At 37.5% G+C, this 21,073-nt stretch overlaps 2 protein-coding genes across 2 annotated transcripts; both read left to right on the forward strand.

Moving 5' to 3' along the window:
- The first annotated feature begins 540 nt into the window (after positions 1-540).
- On the forward strand, positions 541-8,448 carry LOC145908313 (choline O-acetyltransferase-like). The gene is made up of 17 exons (XM_082995564.1): positions 541-625; positions 1,283-1,284; positions 1,544-1,759; positions 2,211-2,329; positions 2,500-2,553; positions 2,822-2,999; positions 3,531-3,708; positions 3,947-4,091; positions 4,570-4,692; positions 5,100-5,198; positions 5,510-5,665; positions 6,007-6,157; positions 6,519-6,629; positions 6,779-6,868; positions 7,065-7,287; positions 7,586-7,792; positions 8,252-8,448. The coding sequence occupies exons 1-17, from the start codon at positions 541-543 to the stop codon at positions 8,434-8,436; spliced, it is 2,322 nt and encodes a 773-aa protein (XP_082851690.1). The 3' UTR covers positions 8,437-8,448.
- Positions 8,449-11,245: 2,797 nt separating this feature from the next.
- On the forward strand, positions 11,246-21,002 carry LOC145909769 (integrin beta-1-like). Its single transcript, XM_082997120.1, has 18 exons — positions 11,246-11,382; positions 11,566-11,651; positions 11,803-11,920; positions 12,414-12,503; positions 12,732-12,960; positions 13,536-13,716; positions 14,360-14,521; positions 14,772-14,867; positions 15,008-15,112; positions 15,247-15,360; positions 15,591-15,747; positions 16,114-16,294; positions 16,542-16,627; positions 16,936-17,129; positions 17,752-17,895; positions 18,211-18,337; positions 19,029-19,195; positions 19,754-21,002. The coding sequence occupies exons 1-18, from the start codon at positions 11,328-11,330 to the stop codon at positions 19,835-19,837; spliced, it is 2,376 nt and encodes a 791-aa protein (XP_082853246.1). The 5' UTR covers positions 11,246-11,327; the 3' UTR covers positions 19,838-21,002.
- The last annotated feature ends 71 nt before the right edge of the window (positions 21,003-21,073 follow it).

The raw sequence follows: 21,073 nt of genomic DNA on the forward strand, positions 1-21,073 counted from the left end.
GCTCTGTAGTAACCGCTAAATGTGCAAGTGACGTCATCAGCTGCTCTGTGTTGGCTTCAAGCTGGGCCAGCGCGAGTAATTTCAATGTAATGATTAGGAATATTATCACGAAGGCCATCCAACGTCCCTGTTACTGAATTGTTTCTATTGAAACACATTTGATTTTTTAATTAGATTTGCCAAAGTGGTCTCCGTATTTCGCCATCTGACGTAACATGTTTTTGTGTTCTTTCTTTTCCCTTTGGTCGGGAAGCAGAGTTTCAATTTAACGCGGCACAATACCAAGCATAATCTGCCCTATGTTTAGTATACAATCTTACCAGGTTTTAACATCTGGGTAAAAGCCAACAGTCTGCGCAGTTGGTCGATCCTGCATTGAACAAATACAACATACTTGGATACCTGGCAACAATAATACCAAAATCCCTGGAGTGTTGCTTTTCCCAGTGATTACAATTTTCGCGAAACTGAAATTCCTGTTTATTTTCCAACAGTTTTTCTGTAGCCTGGTGAAACTCTTGATACAAAGAAGAAATAGAAATGCCTGGAACGACCAGGAACAAGCAGATGAACAGGAGAGGGAGCAAAATAATGGAGTCGGCTTCGAAGCTTCAATATCCGGTAAGTTCTGACATCCTTTAAACGATGTGAAGTCAGTGACTACAAGCTTGTCATAATACAAGTGTAGAAAACACAGATATTGATATGTAACAATTTAGCACATACATTATCAAAAAAAAACACTTTTTTCTGATGCTCTCACGTTACACAATGCTTGTCCTGTGGTTTAACCAATCGTAACCTAATTTTTGCATGGTTTGAGTTGGTCCACCCAAATAACTTAAACTCACATGATGGAATTTTATCGCAAATCATGGAATCATTGATGATGGAAAATTATAAATTTGAAAGAAAAAAACACTAGTTTGTCCCTGTTGCTGCCAGACATAATGCAATTCTCTTATAAATGATCCACTGGCACAGTAATTAACGCAGAGTTTATTCGAACAACTCTTCGTCTGCCATACGGCGGGACTTCACTAGGGTTTGACAACGCAAATCAAATATATTCCACAAAATACTTTACTATAAATCTTGAACCACATCAGAAGCCATATAACATCAACAGACTTAATCAAACAGTCGAAAGTCTTCAAAAACAACGCAGTGCCATTGGGCCATTTACAGTTTCTGCGTCTGGGAGGTGAAACGCACATTATGTAATAAACCATGAAGTGCAAAGTTCCATGGTTAGTCTTTACTGTTGTTATGCACATGGTAGAAGTCTGTATTGTAGCACAGGGACGTATGAAAATAACGGCGAGTGATCACTCAACTTGGCGTGGCCTCAGGGTAATTTTATAATCTTGGCACACCGGACATTTAGGAAGTCTCGCCGGATGGTGGATGAAACGTCGGTTTCAAATAAACACTTTTGAAACTTCAGTGCCAGAAGAGCAATTCCTATAAATTATTATGCCTGACAGCAAAAAATAGCAAAATACTCATTAGCTCTCTCATTTCCCAACTTTAATTTTCCCAGACTCCAGGATCTCCATCTGAAGTTTCTCTCCCCAAACTTCCTGTTCCGGACCTCCAGGAGACGTTGGATCAATATCTTCTCTGTGTCCGTCCTCTCGTCAACGAAGGTCAGTTCGAACAGACGAAGAAGAAGGTTGAAGAGTTCGGACTTCCAGGAGGAATCGGGGATCGGATCCAGGAGAAGTTGAAGAAACGCGCGGAGACGCAGGAAAATTGGGTGAGAAAAAATCCCGGAAACAATCATGAAAAAAAAATTTTATTTAAGAAACTTGTTTGTTTTTTTCAATGTAAGCTGTATACAGATGGCCACTGTTTCGACCTATAAGGTCCCATTGTTTTTTAAAGTCAGCCATTCTTGGTAGTTCAGAAATGAAAAAAACAAAATAAAATTATATTTTTTATCAAAAAATGTTTTTTTTAACAAAAATGTAACAACAATCGAGTATTTTCGATCGCTCAATACTTTTCAGACATACTATTCAAAAATTGTAGATTTAAATCAGCTAAATCCACAAAACTATCGTATAAAACTTGATCAATCTGGCATTCTTCTAGTAGTAAAGATATGAAACCAACATTAAAGAACTTCATGTCATCACATAAAACGTCATAATCCCAGTGCTACAGTATCTTACTTATCTTGACCAGGTTTATCTTTGTTAACCCAGGCTTACGGATGGTGGTTAGACGACATGTACCTCAACGCACGCGTTCCTTTACCGGTCAATTCTAATCCTGGCATGGTTCTACCGAGACAGGAATTCACAGATCAAGTTTCTATGCTGAGGTAACAATTTGACTGCAAGGTTGTTGGGAATGTTTCTGTATTTGTGAATTCTCGGTATTAACAAAACATGGCTTACATTTTAGCAACGAAGTCCATTGTACGGCGGACATTTAGGCTACATTACTTTTAATGCAAACTTCTATCACAAAATGTACAATGTTTTTTTTTAGATACGCTTCAAAGTTGGTGTCTGGAATTTTGGATTTCAAAGTCATTCTTGATGCGTGAGAAACCTTTCCTAATTTCAATATTTTCAAATCTTCTTGTGTTTTGTTGAATAATGAGAAGCGGATTTGATTAAGAACAACAAAACAGGGATAAAGAATTTATGAAACCTGAGTTTAACCTGACCTAAACTTAAAACTACTCTTCAATCTAACGTAAACCATACAGGCATTTGCACTCGCACAATATAAATAAATCGGTATTTAATTGATTTCTATAATCTTGTAATTTATTCCACACACATATTTTCACACTAATATTGAACAGGAGGGCACTGCCGGTAGATGTCGCTCGTGGGCAGCTTGCCGGACAACCTCTTTGCATGGAACAATACTACCGATTGTTGACGTCATACAGGTTGCCCGGTTACGGACGTGATCAGCTGGTTTCTGTGAAATCCGATTCAGTGGAAACGGAACACATCATTGTTACGTGTAACAACCAGGTAAAATTCTCCCGTGCTTTTTCGAGACAAAATAGTAGAACGTTTTACGGCGTCTCCACTATGACGTAAGAACGCTCTTTCGCGGTAACAAGGTTCGAGGAACGATTGTAAGTTAGCGCATATTCGATTACCTCGGATCAATCGAGATTCGATTTTAGCCCTTAAAATGCGGGTCACGTGATCGCGCGTGCGCTATTCTGGTCGTCCTACGTCATTTAATTTTTGCTCCTCGTTCGTTCCTACTTGTCGCCTCGACCTTGAATGACCTTGAATGACCTTGAATAAAACGTGGTGGCAATTCCGTGAAAACTAAATCACAAAGCAGCTGCTTCATTAATTCCACATTAAATCCTAGAGCGCATTGTTACGTCAGGAGGTTGCGAACATTACGCGAGAGTTGCAAGGCCTTAAGATAGCATAAGTCTTCTTGTTGAGTTAATTTACAAATATTTTTGGAAAAAATGTTTAATTTACTGATTTGCTTGACTTGCAAAAGAGCAAACCACGTTATTTTTCCTTTTAATTTCTTAGCTTTTCGTTCTGCCAATATTCGACGAAGACCGAAGGTTAACAGAAGCTGATTTCTATGTTCAACTCGACAAAATTGTGCGAAATGCGAACAACTCTAATGGTACGGATTCGCCGGTCGGTATATTAACGTCACTCAACCGGAACGACTGGGCAGAGGCGCGGGAGTTGCTGATGACAGGTGAAAATTTACGCAAAAAGTGCGACTGTTTGAATACTCAGGGCTACAAGCTACTTGAGTAGGCTTCGGTGCTCTATTTTTAACTTAAAACATGCGTGTCAGCTTGAGAGCCAAATTTATCAGGAAAATCTCTAGTTGAAAGTTTGCATCGTTAAGTTTCACAAAAACACGAAACTAAAACAAATTCGCCTCTACATGTGTTTGAGACAATTGACCTTGTTTCCGGTTGAATGCGCAGATCAAACGAACCGTTTATCGCTGGACGCAGTGGAGCGTTGCATCTTCATTCTCTGCCTCGACAAACCGACCAATGCCAATAGTGACGTCACAATGGCCCACCAGATGCTCTACGGAAGTGATCCGAAGTTGAACAGTTGCAACAGGTTTGTTGAGGCTAATCAAACTTCAAACTTCAATGTTTCTGATAATTTGGGTGCGCTCAGTCGATTTAACGTTCTTGTTACGTTGCTAGGTTCGAGCATTTTAAACGCGATCTTGTGGTCCCAGCCTGAAAAAACATATACTACTGTACAAACCTTGTTACATTACCTTTTTACGTTACATTAGGTTAAAAGGCACAATCTCTGTAAGGGTTTTTGTGAAAATAATTCATTTTTAAACGAGAGTTTGATTTCTATGAATCGCGTGTGTAGTCTTTATGGCTGACAGAGACTCATTTTGCATTTTTGAACGATGTTAAAGGGTGTGGTATTGAACGTTTGAACGAATATTTTTTTTAAGAAACAGTTTCCAGGATAAACCAATGATGATGCACATGGGGGCTAAAGCTAAGATCCCGGACATATAAATTTGACCTTCATGTTTATGACTTTCAAGTTATATTTTCTTATATTTGTGCAGATGGTACGACAAGACGATCCAACTCATTATAAGTTCGGATGGGAATGTCGGTCTATCTTACGAACATTCGGCTTCTGAAGGAATCGCAGTAACAGCTTTGATCGAGCACCTCATCAAATACGTGTTGGTTATATTTCTATCATTTACACCTTCGCTTACACTAAGATATCTGCACATTTTTCTAGACCACTGATCCATTGTAAACAAAAAAATACACCTTTGTTTAAAAAGCATTACGTTCACAGGCTTTGCAGCCTATGCATTACTTTCTAGCTGGATCGGCCACTTTGTCTAATAATCTCGATACAATAGCTGTGATCGCCATGTAAGGACGTGTGCAGTTGGGCGATCCTGCCAATGATGTCGTTAAACTAAGCCTGGTTATCCCAAGGTCGTGGGTTCAAATCCCACCTGGAGTTTGATTTTCAGATCTCTTTGCGACATGTTGTGAAAAAAACTGGCTGATCCATCTTGGCTGCAAAGCCAGTAAACCTAGAGATAACATCGTTAAACTATTTTTATGTCTTCAGGTCGATACAAGAAACAAAGGGACTATACCGTTCCGATTCACTTAAGACGTTGCCAACTCCACAGCGCCTCAAGTGGAGAGTGAACGACGCCACTTCAAAGTAAGAAATATATGCTTTGGCTGTGTTACTGCTTGGTCGGTGTAAGCGTAGTCCCTGTGATCGTGGGAGTCTCAAGATATTTTAGACAAGTATTCAGAGTTTTTAATTGGAGAATTCCCCATTTAATACCATTAGCATATAACATATTGATCTATTGCTGCTGTTAATGTTTGCAATTTTTCGACAAAACGGCTTCAAAAAGTTTTAATTCTCTTTGAGTTAAATCTTAATTGTCAGTGCAGTGATTCCCGAACGGGCGGATTTTATTTGGCAGAGCACCGATTGGATTATAAACTTGATTTTCTTCCCAGATACGTGGAATTGGCGAAATCTTGTGCAGTCGAAATGGCCAAGAACCTTGAATTGGTTGTAATGAGATTTCAAGATTACGGAAAAAACTTCATCAAGAAACAGAATATCAGCCCAGATGCATTCGTACAAGTTGCTCTGCAAGTTACTTATTACAAGTAATTACAGTTGTTCTATGTTTAAGAAACATGTTTTGTTTTGTCAAATTCACCTAAAGTTTTGTTTTGTCAAAAGAACTACTTTACGCATAGATAATTTGGTCATGTTTGTATTAGCGTTATTTTATAAAGAACACAGCAGTAATAACCGAAGCATTTGCTTTTTGCTTGTATCTGCGAAAAGCACAGTGTTATGGTTTTAGTCTGCTGTAAAACAAATGATTCGTAACCGTTTTCTCAACAAATGTCTTCGTATAATCCGGAATATTTAATCCAGATCTTCGCATAATCCGGACGTATACGGACAAGAGTAATATCAGTTAGCTTTTTTTTTCGTTCAGACTCTACCAACGACTGGTATCAACATATGAAAGTGGATCAACGAGACGATTCCGTAAAGGCAGAGTTGACAACATCAGAGCTGCCAGCATTCAGGCTCTCCACTTTGCAAAGAGTTTGGTTGAATCCGAATCAGGGGAAGAGATTAAGATGGTGAGTTGCATTAAGAGTTTTGTCAACGTGGTTTTGTATTGACGTAAATTTTAATTTTAGAAAAAATCTTGATATTAAACCAAGGTCAAGCATTATAAATTCGTCACATTAATTTCGACATAACTTTCTCCAAGTTTTATGATTTATAAAAACATGGATTTTACCCAATAAATTTGCCTTTAACACCGGATAGACTGATGCTTTATTAACTCCTGATGTAGCGATGGAAAATCACGAATGCTCCTGTTTAAAAAAATATTTTTACAGTTTTTAACAGTGCCATTACCAGACATGTACAGTTTGGTTATCATATAGTTTGTTCTGTATTAACAGCTTTAGGTAAATAACGTTTTTATTCCAGGATGCAAAGAAGATGTTGTTATTACGAAGAGCTGTGAAAACCCAAACAGATCTCACCATAGCTGCTATTTCCGGGCACGGCATCGATTGCCATCTTTTAGCTCTGAAAAAGGTGATTAAATGCAAGTTAAGACGTGTTTTAAAGCAATTTACATACAGTTTGTCCTTTGAATGCTAGCAGCAAGGTACAGCTCTTTAAAGTAAATTGTTTATGAATCTCGAATTTTTGTGATAAAAAACGTGATTTTATTTTTTCGCTAGATGGCAGAAGAGATGAATTTACCAGAGCCTGATATTTTTACCGATCCGTCTTACGCTTTGAGCAATTACTTCCAACTATCAACTAGCCAGGTAATAAAATTTTGCATAAACATGTTCTAATTTCTTGTGCGTTGTTAAAAATATTACGTTTAGATCAACTTTTTTCATAAAAATCTAAAACTTGCTCTTTGCAAAACAATTCGCCACTTTGAAACGACCAATACTTTGTCTTTTTACAAATTAAAATAGATTAACTAGTTTCATTTAACTACTGAATTTCATTAAGATTCCGACGAAGACAAACTCCTTCATGTGTTACGGAGCCGTCGTTCCTGATGGCTACGGAGTCTCCTACAATCCACATGAGGATTCCGTCATTTTCTGCATCTCCTCTTTCCGAACTTGCCCGAGCACATGTTCGGAAAAGTTCGGAAACGCCCTACGGGAGACGATGTTAACCATGCGTGACATCTGCCAACAATGGAATAAACGCAGATCGTCTAGTTTGGGTAAGAAAACTGCACTAAATGTCAATAAAATTCACTTACTGGTCAAATTACTTGTTGTGCTCTTTATAATTTTCCCACGTGGCCGAGAAAAGGCGCAGTGAACAATAGTTAAATTTACTTTATAATATGCAGTGATTAATTCACTACCGGTATTTAAATTAGTTTTTGCATTAATGAGTCATGAATAGCATCTATGTATAATAAGACTTCATTGTTTTGGATAACAATCACCGATTAGAACGAAACAATTGTGTTATAAACAAACGCACTGCATTCACAAGATCAGCACCTTAAATAGATTGGACAGCTTTTGAATCTGCAGAGCATTTGGCTACGCCCAAGAAACTCCCCATTCACCGACCGATCAACATCCGCCATTTCTCTGCCGAGGATGAGACTTTGCGGGAGAACGGCCACGAACAAACTAACGAAGAAAACAAAGCAATTCTTGTGCGAAACCTCAAACGACAGACAAGTTTCACCAGCACGAATGCTTTGCGAGCGAGTAAGCAGAAATTTGTACTGTACGGACTCTTCTAATATCACCCTTTTTCTCTGAGACCTGCAGACAGGTGTACACACTGCTTCGGCCTATGAGGTCTCATCAGTACAGCTGGTGGCTTCTCTATTCTGTAATCAAGTTTTGCATAACTGCAATGCCTGTTTTTGTGTAATACAGTGTTTCTCAACTGGGGGATCCCCGGATCAGTACCGGGTCTCGTGTTTTGCCAATCCCCCAAATAAATTATTTCCACATTAAATAATATCACTACATTTTAGCCTAAATTTTATAATAGTTGTTTTGACGCTTAACCTATGCGCAATGGCAAAATGGTTGCGAACCACTGGTTTGGTGTGAATGCACTTATTAATAGTTGCATGTGGCATAGAGATTAATAGGAATTGCTTCGAAACTGAAGTGCCAGAAGAGCAATTCCTGGAAGTAACTATTTCGTGTTTGCAGATGAACGTCTGCCCGCCCCATTCTCAACAAGAGTTCGTCGACCGAATCGCTTCAAACTAAGCAGACGGTTTAGTGACATGGCCATTACCAGGCCCTCTGTCACTCACACCCACAGCACACTCACTAATGCTGTGATTTCAAGCGAGTTGCTGGAACTGTTACGTGCACAGAGCATTGCTACGTGAGCTCTGATATCTATTCCTTGGTATTGTTATGAAACAAATATGTATTTTTTTTTTTAGTTTTTTGATTGTTTATTACATTATTATGCATGGTGTTAATTTGCTATTGTCGATTTAACGGTATGTTACCTGTCGTGTTATTGTGTTAAAAGTATTATTGCTTTTTGAATATTCCAAGCCATGTTATTGGTGACTATATGATATCAGCTGTGCAATTTTTGTTTGTTCCTTTTAATCTTCGTTCTTCAGCAAATCTTTTTTTGTGTTTTTAACCAGTGTAGAGCTTGTCTTGGTGTTATATCTGCTACCAATGCACTATAGTTTGTTTGCTGTCCAAAAGCTTCAACTGGCTTGCTTCAAAATGTTAAAGTGTTTCGATTTATGCTGTTTTTGTTTATTTCATGTTAACGTATATTTCATGTTTTTCGTTGGAAAATCGTACGTGATGAAATAAGAATACTGGGTGCTAATAAAAGGGGAAAAATATTTTATTCAAAAAGTCTCAACTGGTATGCTTAAAAATGTGCGGTAGTCAACCTAACGTATGCAAATTAAGGCAAACTTAATAATATCAACATATGTTTCAATATTACAACAATCACCTAAATACATGAACTGTGCTGTCTATTTTTGATGACCGCTATAGTAAAAAAGTTTTTGAACATTACATTATGTGGAATTCGAGAAAAGGGTTAAAATACGCCTGGACTCCATTGTTTTTCATCCAGAGCGTCAAGCATAGAGCATGGCATGCATTGTGCTACAGCGCCTATTATCGGAACCATTTACAACGAACGCTCAAAAGAGCCGTGAACATTTTGGTTTCAGTTGAATACCTGAAGTTTGTGAAGGCGTTTTTATGCTTTGGATTTTTAAAGTCATGCGAAAGTATACGAAAGTGTAGTAGTGAAGTGTGGTAGTATCGTTTAACAAGTAATGAAAAGGGTATGAGATATGTGGCCAGACTATTACTTCGTTTCCATAGCCGCTTTTTGTCAGTCTTTTATGGGCAAATGACCTATTTGGAAGTATACATATTTGTATGTATAGATTGCCATTTTGAAAGTGATTTTGTATGGCTACCCCGACACTGTTTCGAAAGTGCAGCGATTTTGTTCACATGGCATGTTCGCATTAAGACTGGGATTTTAAACGAATTTATTTCAAAATTGCTGGTCGTCAATGCTGGGAATTGTCCAGAAAAGATGCCTCATCGAAGAATAACTGGTTCAAAATGTAAAAGATATTGTTAAAATGTTAAACGGACCTGTAACTCTAACGATCTCGATACGATAGCTGTTGTCGCCAAGTTAGGACGTATAGTCGGGTGTTGCTGCCAATCATGTCATTGCATAAGGTGTTTTTTAGGATCCAGGAATTAACTTTTAAAGCAGTTTCACTTATGTCTTTGTAGTGATTTGGGTGAAAGCAGAGCCGGTAGCACTATAGTGTTCCAAGCAGCCGTTTGACCATAGGGCGCTCCACGGTGGTTCGTCTATATTGTTTGGTATACCCAGTTGGGTTGCTAGCGGATGTTGACCGAAAGGTACCACAAAGTTGAAGTCGCTGTGCCTGTGTTTGTGTGAAACTAGTGCAGTGTCACCAGCAGCGCAGATAAAAAAGGTCGAAACAGTGGGCACTGCTGTCATTAGCTCTTATGCCATTTTTTTCGGGTTTTCGACACGCAAGGCTCGCGATAAACTTTCTAAAATTTAAACACTGGTGCCATTCCCACTGCACACAGATCGGAATTAAAAACTTCCATTCGCACCGCACACAGATCGGACAAGGATTTTGAATTGTGTGCGTTATTATGTCTACCCGTAAAATTGCAGGTTTGCAAGAGAGCATGCCTGTGAGTAAATTATCAGCGAAAATTATTTGACAGGGAAATACTTTAACCCTTGAACTTATTATTTGCAATTGTTGTGTGACAAATTACCGAGTGACTTCACAAATTGTGTATTTGTATGATTCATGACAGGGAAGTATTTCAAGCTAACCTCAATTCCAAACATGGTAAAGACTAACCATCCCTATCGAATGGAGAAACTGCCTTTTTAACGTGAGCCCGCCATGGCACTATTTGTTCAGAAAGTGTAAAGTTAAGTGACGCCCGTTTTCGAGTCATTCGACTTCCATTGTTTAGTCGCGTTCGTAGCGCCTTTGTGCATAATTTTTAGTTTTGAAGTGTATCAGTTCTGCAATGAGTTTGCGTTTTATTTAATTAGGTCGTGGTTAATGTCGATAATATATAGCCTATAGAGAGCGCCGATGCCGCTTAATTTAGTTTAAACAGATTAGCTATTGTTTAGTTAATACGTCAGTCCTAATATTGTTAAAATAGCTCACAATAGTTCAAAAACCAATATAATTCTTAAATTAGATTGAGCAAAACAATGGAAAAGGAAGTAATATTGATTTGATTGTTTCCTGGAAAGCTAAGAGACTGACTGAGTGATTGCTTTCAATTGATGGCTGTATTTATAATATTGTTATCTTGTATACTAAGCAGATTACTTATTATGAGACTGTACTGTTGCAAAACGGTTATCCTAGACATTTTTCTTGTAATATTGTTATGTAAAAATGTCCAAAGGTTTGCAACATGATATGGTATTCGTATGTGCTTCCTGGTTATGCGAATTAAATTGCCACTTGGGACTTTCCTGTATTGATCGACATGTTTAGTTAATTTGTTCTGTTGTAGTTCAGTAAATTAATTTTCATGTCAACAAACAGCCAAATCCAATATGACCCGTTTTACAATGGATTTGCTGGCATGTGACTTTATTGTTAAAATATTTCCAGTCTGACAAATTTGTCAGTGTGTCAAATTTATTACAAGGAAATAGCTTTTGTTTTTCTGCAGGGTTAGTGTGAATATTATAATAATGCGGTGTTTGCTTGTTTGTGTTTTTGCAATTTCAACTGTGGTCACTGTTTTTGGTGAGTGAGATGTCCAGATAACTTTTGTGTAGAACGTTTAAAAACATAGTCTTGCTGCATTTATTGTAGTATTTTCTAAACCTCGTACTATTACCTGAATATTTGGATTTACAATGTCAGCTATACTTTGAAATTCCTACAAATTAACATGATTTAATACTTTTATTTTTCATTGAATTTCAGGTGCACCGAACCAATGTGTAGAAAAGAAAGCGAAATCATGTGGAGATTGTATCTCTGTGCCAGGTTGTGCATGGTGTGAATACCCAGTAAGTTTGGTTACAATTGTTTTGTTTGGTAAAACGCTTGCTTCCTTTATCATTAAGACATATTTACTGTACCTTAGAAGTCACACAAGGGAATTTCAATTGATTTGTATAACAAATGCTGTAGGGAGTTAACTGTGGTACTTTGTGACAGGCATATGCAAATAATCCAAATGCTGTTATATCGCGATGTGATTTGCCTGAAAACCTTGTCTTCGAAGGATGCCCAGCAGGAAGCATCATGAACCCTCGTTCGTGGCAAAATGCCACCCGTAAGTTAAAATTACATTTTAAACATGTTTTTGATTAATTCAAAACTGCAATACTTTTTCCCTCTCACCAAAACTGTATATGTGTTGGTGATTTACATGCAAAAGAACCATAACAATCATTAGGAGCTGGGAGTACACACACTGTTTCGACCTGTAAGGTTTCATCAGTGCAGCTGTTGACTGTGCTAGCTTTTTCACTAGCAGGCACTGAGATTTCCACTTTGTGGTACCTTTTGGTCAATGTCGATCCTTTCTGTGCCAATTGGGTGCCATAACAACAGAGACGAACCACAATGTTGGTGGTTGTTGGGCAAAGGACGATTAATAAATCTTTGACCGGGCAATCAACATTGTTTCAGTCAATACTCTGGTGCCATATTCCTATTGATTTTTGTTTTAATACGACATCAAACATTAGACAGGCCTGCGTTTTATCTATCTTTGTCAGTAACTTTGGAAAAACTCCGGCAAATTTTGAGTATTTTTCTTTCAGAAAATAAACCGCATTCGAATGTTGGTGAACTTGATGTGGGCAAGGCAACGCAAATTCGTCCACAACACATAGACACTCTGTTACGTCCTGGTAAGATATAAAAATTAAAATTTAACTTACTCAAAATAGATTTTTATTCTTGTTCAATTGATAAAATACCAAACAAAATCAAACTTTTTTATAAAAGTCATTTTTATTAAATTGTGTTATTTCTTCTGATCGCTTGAAGCACTGTGTTGTGTGTGTATGTTTGTTTACAAGCCTTAAAATGCCAAAACACAAGTTTAGTTATTTATTGATGTACAACTCTGTTTGCAGGTGATCCAGTGACCGTCCGTTTATCGTTCAAACAAGCGGAAGATTATCCAGTGGATCTTTATTATCTTCTTGATTTGTCGAAGTCCATGGAGAACGATCTCGAGTCTTTGAGGGCTTTGGGACAGAAGCTCGGAGAAAGTATGCAAAACATCACAAGGGATTTCAGACTGGGATTTGGGTCATTCATCGATAAAACTGTGATGCCTTACATTTCCACGGTACCTTCAAAGTAAGCTGCTGTTGTTTTTTTAAAATGCCTATATCTGCCATGACACGGTTGATGATTTGAGGAATTTGTGATGTTGGTTAACTGGGGAATGTAAAAAAAATATTTTTTCATGCTTACGTAAAAAAAAGTGCTAACATTTTAAAGGTGCACTGATAATGTAATTATTAAGGTCTCATTTGGTTTGGATTTGTAATGGCGGGTTGAACAGACAAGGACTTTCATAATCTGGTATTTGGTAATATGCCTTCTGGCAATGATTTAAAGATACAATGTTCTATTTGTTATGTGGGCACTGAAAGTTTACCATTCCGAAGTCATTTTTTCAGTACCAGCATTACACTAAGTTACTCTGACATTTAAGTGAATCTAATACCCTTTTGCATGCTCCTGTTTCATACATTATCAAAAAACATTTTTTGAAACTTAATGTGCATTTATTGCACACAGATAATAGAAATCTTTTTGGGCACATTTGCAATTAGAAAATCAACGTTATGTTACTTACAGTGGTGTTGGATGTAATGTACATATATATATGGATTCTATTTAAAGTGAATAAATATGTTTGTTTTCAGGATCAACAACCCATGTAGCGATGTGGCTCCGTGTGTGAAAACATACAGTTTCCACAACGATCTCCCCCTCACACCTCAGATTGAGGCATTTGTGAACAAAGTAAAGAATGTGACTCATTCATCGAACCTCGACAACCCCGAAGGAGGTTTGGATGCGATGATGCAAGCCATCGTTTGCCAGGTGACGATCTTTTTTTGTCAACTATCAGTATTTTTTCCATGAATGGGCCAGGGTTGGTACTAAACCACCAAATAAGTTTGTACAACAATAAGTTTAACAGACAAGGCCCTTTTTAGCAAGTTTATCAGTATTTTTTATTGAGTGGGCCTGAGTGTTACATTGGGCAGAAAATATTATTGGATAAAAAAACAAAGAAGGAATCACAGTTTAAAAAGACGGTGGGCGCAACCCATGTTTTGCCTAAAGAACTTCACCGCATAAGATTATGAATCACTGTTTTAAGTGTTATGTTAAACATTGGAACACAAACATGTGTTTTGTTGGAATTGACACAGATGCCATATCATAAACAAGGAAATCCATCAAGCAGTTTCAATTATTTAATGTGTTTGATGTCTTTGGCATCATCAGACACCAGATGCTGTACATTTTTGCTGGCAATAATCCTTGTAGAGGGCAAAATTTGAATGAACGTGAATTAATATCAATTATTGCGTTCTGTCCAGTTTGTCATTTAGGTTATTTTTACAAAACAAATAGTTAATTTGACATAATTTTGCAATGTAATTTTATAATACAGCAAGTGATGCTGGGTAGAGAACATGAAATCCCCAATTAATAATTTGGGTATTTTTTGTAACAGAACCAAATTAACTGGAGAAAGGATGCCACCCACTTGTTGGTTTACTCAACTGACGCTGGATTCCATTACGCCGGTGACGGAAAACTGGGAGGAATTGTTCTTCCTAACGATGGGTTCTGTTACCTTAACAAAGAAGGACATTACACCAAAGCTAACGAGATGGTTGGTTGCATTTAATAAGAATTAAAACATTTTTGATAGTTTTAACTTGAATTAATATAAGCCCTGTGTTTAATAATAGTATTTTGCATAAAATTTTTAAGTTTCTTGTCAAATGTGATGCATTACTATCTGTTTGGATAAGGCTCTTCTGTAATAAACCATGAGTCGTTATGTTTTACAAGGTAATTACTTGTCTACGTTTGTAGGTGTTATCACCTATACAAATAGCTATTTATTTTTCATTTTTAAGGATTATCCTTCAATTGGACATTTGGTGAAGAAGATTTCAAAACACAATATCCAGCCAATTTTCGCTGTAACTGAAAATGTTATAACCACTTATCAAGTAAGTGAAGAGTAAAATGCTGCGTTAATTACTTTATTTTATCGCCAGCCATTTGTAGTAAATCAGTTACACACAAAGTTAGAACTGTAATAGAACTTTGCAGCCATATTCATGTCAAACATCTGCAATTTTTTGTGCAGAACTTACAGAAAATGATTCCGAAATCAGTTGTTGGCCAACTTACAGGCGACTCATCCAATATTATCAGTTTGATCCAAGATGCTTACAATGCCCTCAAAGGAAAGGTACAAACACAAGCACGCTTGACATAAAAAGAGTGAAATTTCAAAAGTCGATTGAGAAAAGTCACACAAAACATTATTTATAGTGTTAACAGAAGTTTTTGCGTTGCAAGCTTTTAACACACATCTCTTACCAGGTCATCTTGGAAGTTTCAGCGCCCTCTGGTGTCACAATCAGCCAACAGACTGCGCACTGTAGTAGCGGAACAATGGATGGTCTCGAGTGCGATGGAGTAAAGATTGGTGATGTTGTAAGTTGCAATACAACCATTGTTATGATTAATCTGGTCGCTACTTTCCTTTGTTGACATTTTTTAGTTTGGTTGTGACCTCGTAAACAAAGTCAACGTCATCTTAATAGGAATTATTGTGTAAGAAAGCCCTCGGCAGGCATTATTAACCCCCAGTTTAGAAACCTGCATCTTTCAACCAATCTTTTTGTACCTCTTTTCCTTTCAAACATGAGTTTTTCTCCACACAGGTCAACTTCACCCTCACAATATCGTCTGACATGTGTCTCAGCAAACCGGTGAACGTGACAGTGTCACCTTATGGCTACAACGAGCAAGTCACCATTGAACTTAACCCACTGTGTGATTGTCAGTGCACACAGAATGAGAATCCAAACAATTGCACAGGTTAGTTACTTGGGACATGATGTTTTATGGCAAGTTTTAAAACCCATATTTGGGTTACACAATTTTTGGGTTTTGTGGTAAGGTTTTTATGTGATTGATGGAAAATACTGCTCTAAAATTTGCTTTAAATTGTAGATCTGGGGTCAAATTTAATGACACAACTGTCAAATTTCAGTTCGTTATTTCAATATTAATACTATTTTTAATAAATACCTGTCCTTTTTATATTAAATAATTAGAATGTACTCCGTTAAGTTTCAGTTTTGCATGATTTCAACATTTATATCAGGTTTCATGTAGAACCCCCAACCGCACTTTTGAAACCAACAACAAAAATCTGGACTTCACGAGAATTTTATTTCTTAGGTCATGGCACTTACCAATGTGGAGCCTGTGTTTGTGACTCTGACTTCACCGGTCTGGATTGTTCGTGTGACCAGAAAGACGTGGCTGGGATTGAATCGTATTTAGTGAATTGTACGGACGCAAAGACCGGTATTGTGTGTAGCGACAGAGGAGAATGCCAGTGTGGAAGTTGTCTATGCAAGTAAGTTACCTTCAAATTTATTGACGTAAAACACTGCAAGACTGCAACAATGTTTCACATAATTTTTTTTCGGATTTTTTTTCCCTGCATAAATGAATCAAAGTAGCTTGTTTAGTATTTGTATGCCACATTTTGTGATGTGCTTCATGCTAACATTGTCAGGCATAATTTTATATTGATGCAAATAGTTTTTTAAGGTACATTGAGACACTGCAGTCTCTGAATAATGTTTCACATGTTTTTTCAGCCAACTTCCCGACCGTAAAATCGACGGTAAATATTGTGAGTGCGACAACACAACCTGTGACAGAGTCTACAGCAAGATTTGCAACGGTAAGATATTTTGTAAACTTTACAGGGGGGTTGGCCACAGTAAACCTTTCAATAGACATTTAATGCGCTGTCCAACGTACGTGCATCGTACTATTGTACGTAAGTGCACCTACCACAGTAACGAAGAGCCGTAAAAACGTTGTCACGAGAAGGTTTTATTTAAAGATCTTTGTGCGTTAATTTAATGTTTTAGCTCCCACCGTCAGGAGCAAACTGGTTAGATCTATTTCAGTTGTAATAATACTAACAAACGCACGTGGCTGGATACAATTGATTTCTTAAATGTTTTTTTCCTATCAACTAAACAGATCTTGGCAAGTGTAATTGCGGCAAGTGCGAATGTAACGCCGGCTGGTCAGGTAGCGCTTGCCAGTGTACCTTGGATACATCCACCTGCTATGACCCGAACAAGGTGAAAACAAACGACACGAAACCTTGCAGCGGGAACGGGGAATGCATGTGTGGAGCTTGTGAGTGCAAGACGAACACCAACGGCATCAAGGTGGGGATAGAAAGGCTGTCGCTGTAAAAACCTTTGTAACCATGGTAACATCATATATACCAATGGTTCTCGGCCTTTTGGTCCGAGCGAATCGATAAGGTCATAGTAGTCGCGGATCCCATAAGGTTGTTTTTCGAAAATTCTGCTATGTAGTAACAATGCGCTTTGTTTGTCATATGACAAGAATGTCACGTGTTTGTAGGCTTATATTGTAAAAGTGAAGTTTTTCAAAAAATGTTTTTTTTTTGACCTCAATATCGCTCTACACCCAAATGGTTCCACGTTGAAAGCCAGTGATTTACAATCCACCCTGTATAGGAGATGCAATAATTTGTTTATTCTGTTTCAAGCAAACCTTAGTTAAGGTGTTTATTTATCACAATATTTTGTCATTACACTTAGGAATGGTTCTTATGCATTCATACTTTTAAATTAAATACATAAAATTACCTTTTTATATAAAAACTTACGAATCGATTGCGGGGACACTGTTTTAACCTTTTACCTTTCAAAGCATGTTTTAAAATCTTGACTTTGTTTTCCGAAAAAAAACTGTATTTGTCAAAAGTTTGAAGGGAGTGTAGCGATCAATAAGTAACAGCCGTCATATTTTTACCCACAGTTCCGCGGTCAGTATTGCGAAACGTCACCAGGTGGCGCATGCGACATACACAGAGATTGCATCCAGTGTCATGCGTTTGGAACGGGAACCTACAACTCATCCGAATTATGTAAAGCCAGCTGCGGGAAATACAACGTCACCCTTGTAAGTCGGTCGTCTGATGACGTCATACTATTCGTAACGTTTCCTGTGAAATTATACACAGAAGCATTCGTCAGAAGAGACTTTTTCATTGCATAATTGAACAGTATCGTATACGTAGCCATCTGTATATGTAAATAAGTATAGTTGTCTGTTGTGTTGCGCGTTTTTTAAATAATCTTGGGGGTATTTTTGTCGTTGTTGGTGCGTATTTGCGAAGAGCACACACAATTCCTCGCAATGAATAAAACCTCCTAGTCGCCTAAAAAGTTGGCATTCAGCGGTCACAGAAAACATATCACAACTTTTTTATTCCAGCTGGATGAGGCCGGAAGCGCTTACCAACAGGAATGCAGATTTACCGACCTTTCAGATGATTGTGTATACAACGTTTACTACGCCGAGGTCGGTGACGTCATCATGGTTGACGTAGACAAGGAGAAGCGTAAGTAGCTTGCAACTTTATGCAGCAGTCCGCCAAGCCATTTTACTGACGAAAGCTTTTTCCAAACTTTTCATTGACTTTGTTTTATGTCTGTTTTATCCGCGTTAAGACCCAGGATATTTATTGCCACATAACCAGAGTTACCACCGACTTAGTCTAAAAATAAGTACCTGCTTTTCGATGCTGAAATATCGGATTTGTGTCAAAACTTCGTTATATTTTGTGGATGTTACCAATTTCGTCAGGATGATTAACCTGTTTATTGAAGGTTGTGGATCTGTAAACGTCCAGCACCGCGCCATAAAACCAATAATCTTTATTCTTAAGAACAAAATAGGACGCTTTTTCTAAATAAGCACGATTGCATTCCGCAAGTTACCGCTTGTAAAAGTAAACGCATATTTAAGAACACAACTCACGGATTCACTCATAATTCTGAGTATGAAAAGACCGGGCCATATTGTTGTTAACATTGTCATGTTTAAAAAACGTGTCGGTAAGAACTGATGTTGGCACAAGTTCTTGGGCCAGTCTTTTTATACTCAGAATTTAACGCATATATTAGACACAAGCACGGTATTGAAACCCTGCGTATATGTGTTTCCGAAGGGGTAATGGCCCCAGACATCTAATAATTTTCCAGCTACGTGTTGGAGATGACGTCATCTAACTAACTCATCCTATTTAACAGAGTGCATTACAAACATCGACCCCACCTACATCATAATCGGTATCATCGCCGCTATCGTTGGCATCGGTCTCGCTATTCTCCTTATATGGAAACTTCTAACTTCAATCAAGGACGCAAGGGAATATCGAAACTTCCAGAAAGACTCGCAAAATCCCAAGTGGCAGGGGGTAAGTTGATTAGTTTATTTACACGTGCAAGAAGTTGCCATGTCTTAATTTCGACTATGAATACTTCTTCTGTATAACCTGGGCTTCTTAAACGTGTTTGACCTGCCGCGCCATTTTCTACAGAAAATTTTCTGTGCGTGCATCTGTGTACAACTAAAGCATGAAATACGGAATTACCTCTAAAACTTTTGGATTGTGTCATGACCCCATCATTATATTTCGCAATCTCAAAAGGGGGCGCAACCCATAGTTTGAGAATCTCTGTTCTAACGAACATCAGTATGGAGTTTTTAAAGATTGTGGCATGGCACCTTCCTGCAGTTAGGTTCAGCCCTGTTTACATTTTAACATTCATCAAAAGCTCGCCCTTGGGTAAAAATGGAAATACTTGTAAAAGTCTATTTTTTACCATAAAAACTTAGGTTATTATTACACAATTTCCCAAGCACCCAAGTGACGTGTCCCGTGCTGTACAAACATGTTCCTATCTTTTATTAAGCCCCTTTAACTAAAATATGCCGTATATTTTTAACTGAGTAATCACTTTTTGCATGACAGGGCGAAAACCCAATATTCAAGAAAGCGACTTCAACCTTCCGAAACCCTATGTACACTGGGGGAAAACCCTCGGCAAATCTTTGAAACATCTGTATTTTCACGATGTGGAAATGCTTTGAGGGACATTTGACGGGTTTGGATGAACGCTAACCCCACAATGCAGATGGCAGACTTTCTTTTATATTTTCAAACAGCATCGATGTCCATAGTTGTTTCGCGTGTTGAATGCATGGAGTTGTAATTTTGTCTTAAATTTGCTTTTTTCTTACGCCAACAAATATGCTTGCATGGATGAGTTTGGCGGATAAATGTGGTTTGGTAAAGAGTTTTGGTTTTTTTTAGGCAATTTCTTGGTAAAGTGTTTTTTTATGTGTTTTGTTTGTCGTAACTTTGACAGGCCCCTGGATCGGTTTGCTAACTTGTTATAAATGTTTAATGCCTTGATCATAGTAATGTCAAAAATATCATAAATTGAATGTTTTTTGGTACTTGTTGTTGATTCTGTCAAAAGTCAAATTTCTTTACACAACTTTGCTCTCATCCGGTAACTGTGTTCGCTTGTTGTATCTTATTTCGCTCTAATCCATTTGTTATCTGTTGCTTCCAATTATTTGTGATTTGCATTTGCAGTTTTAATGTGTTATTGAAAAGAAAATGTTTAATTTGAACGTAATTTAGGTGAATGTTGTCAATTATTTGCCTTGGTTTATTCGATTACTTTGTTCAAGTGTTTCAAATGCATTCCTGAAATTCTTAAAATCCACTTGTTTCATTCATAAATCTTTCTGAATTATTTTTCCCTTTAAAGATCATTAATTAGTCTTTACCAAACATTTAAGTTTAATCACTTCCTTGCTTCTATCCCAGCATATTTCAGTATTACTTGTCGTCACTTCTCGATGACGTCATGGCATCTCACGTTCTTATATTGTAACGCTTTGTGATGTTTATGACTTAACTTACCGTCCTGAGGTGACGTCATTCGCCAAATAATTTCCGTGACATGAAATCAACTTTTTCATTTTATACACGTTTCTTTTTGTGTGAATTGGTCGTTTAATGATTGATTAACTTGGCGCTATATATTGTGTAGAACTTCCCGACGCCTACTTGTCCGTTTATGATTGTGCCATTATTATGTTTTCACCTTGGTACTAATGCTTTTTCCACTGACATTATCGAGTAACAAGACTTGTGAATTCAAACCACAACAACACGTGTTTTTTGAATAAAAGCAAGTGTATCAGTTTGTAATGAGGTGTCTTTATTTTTGCACTATGTTTTTTTGCAAAGATTATTCAAAGAAATTAGGAAAACATC

Source organism: Ascidia mentula, chromosome 7 (assembly GCF_947561715.1).
Source record: "Ascidia mentula chromosome 7, kaAscMent1.1, whole genome shotgun sequence".
Taxonomy (NCBI): domain Eukaryota; kingdom Metazoa; phylum Chordata; class Ascidiacea; order Phlebobranchia; family Ascidiidae; genus Ascidia; species Ascidia mentula.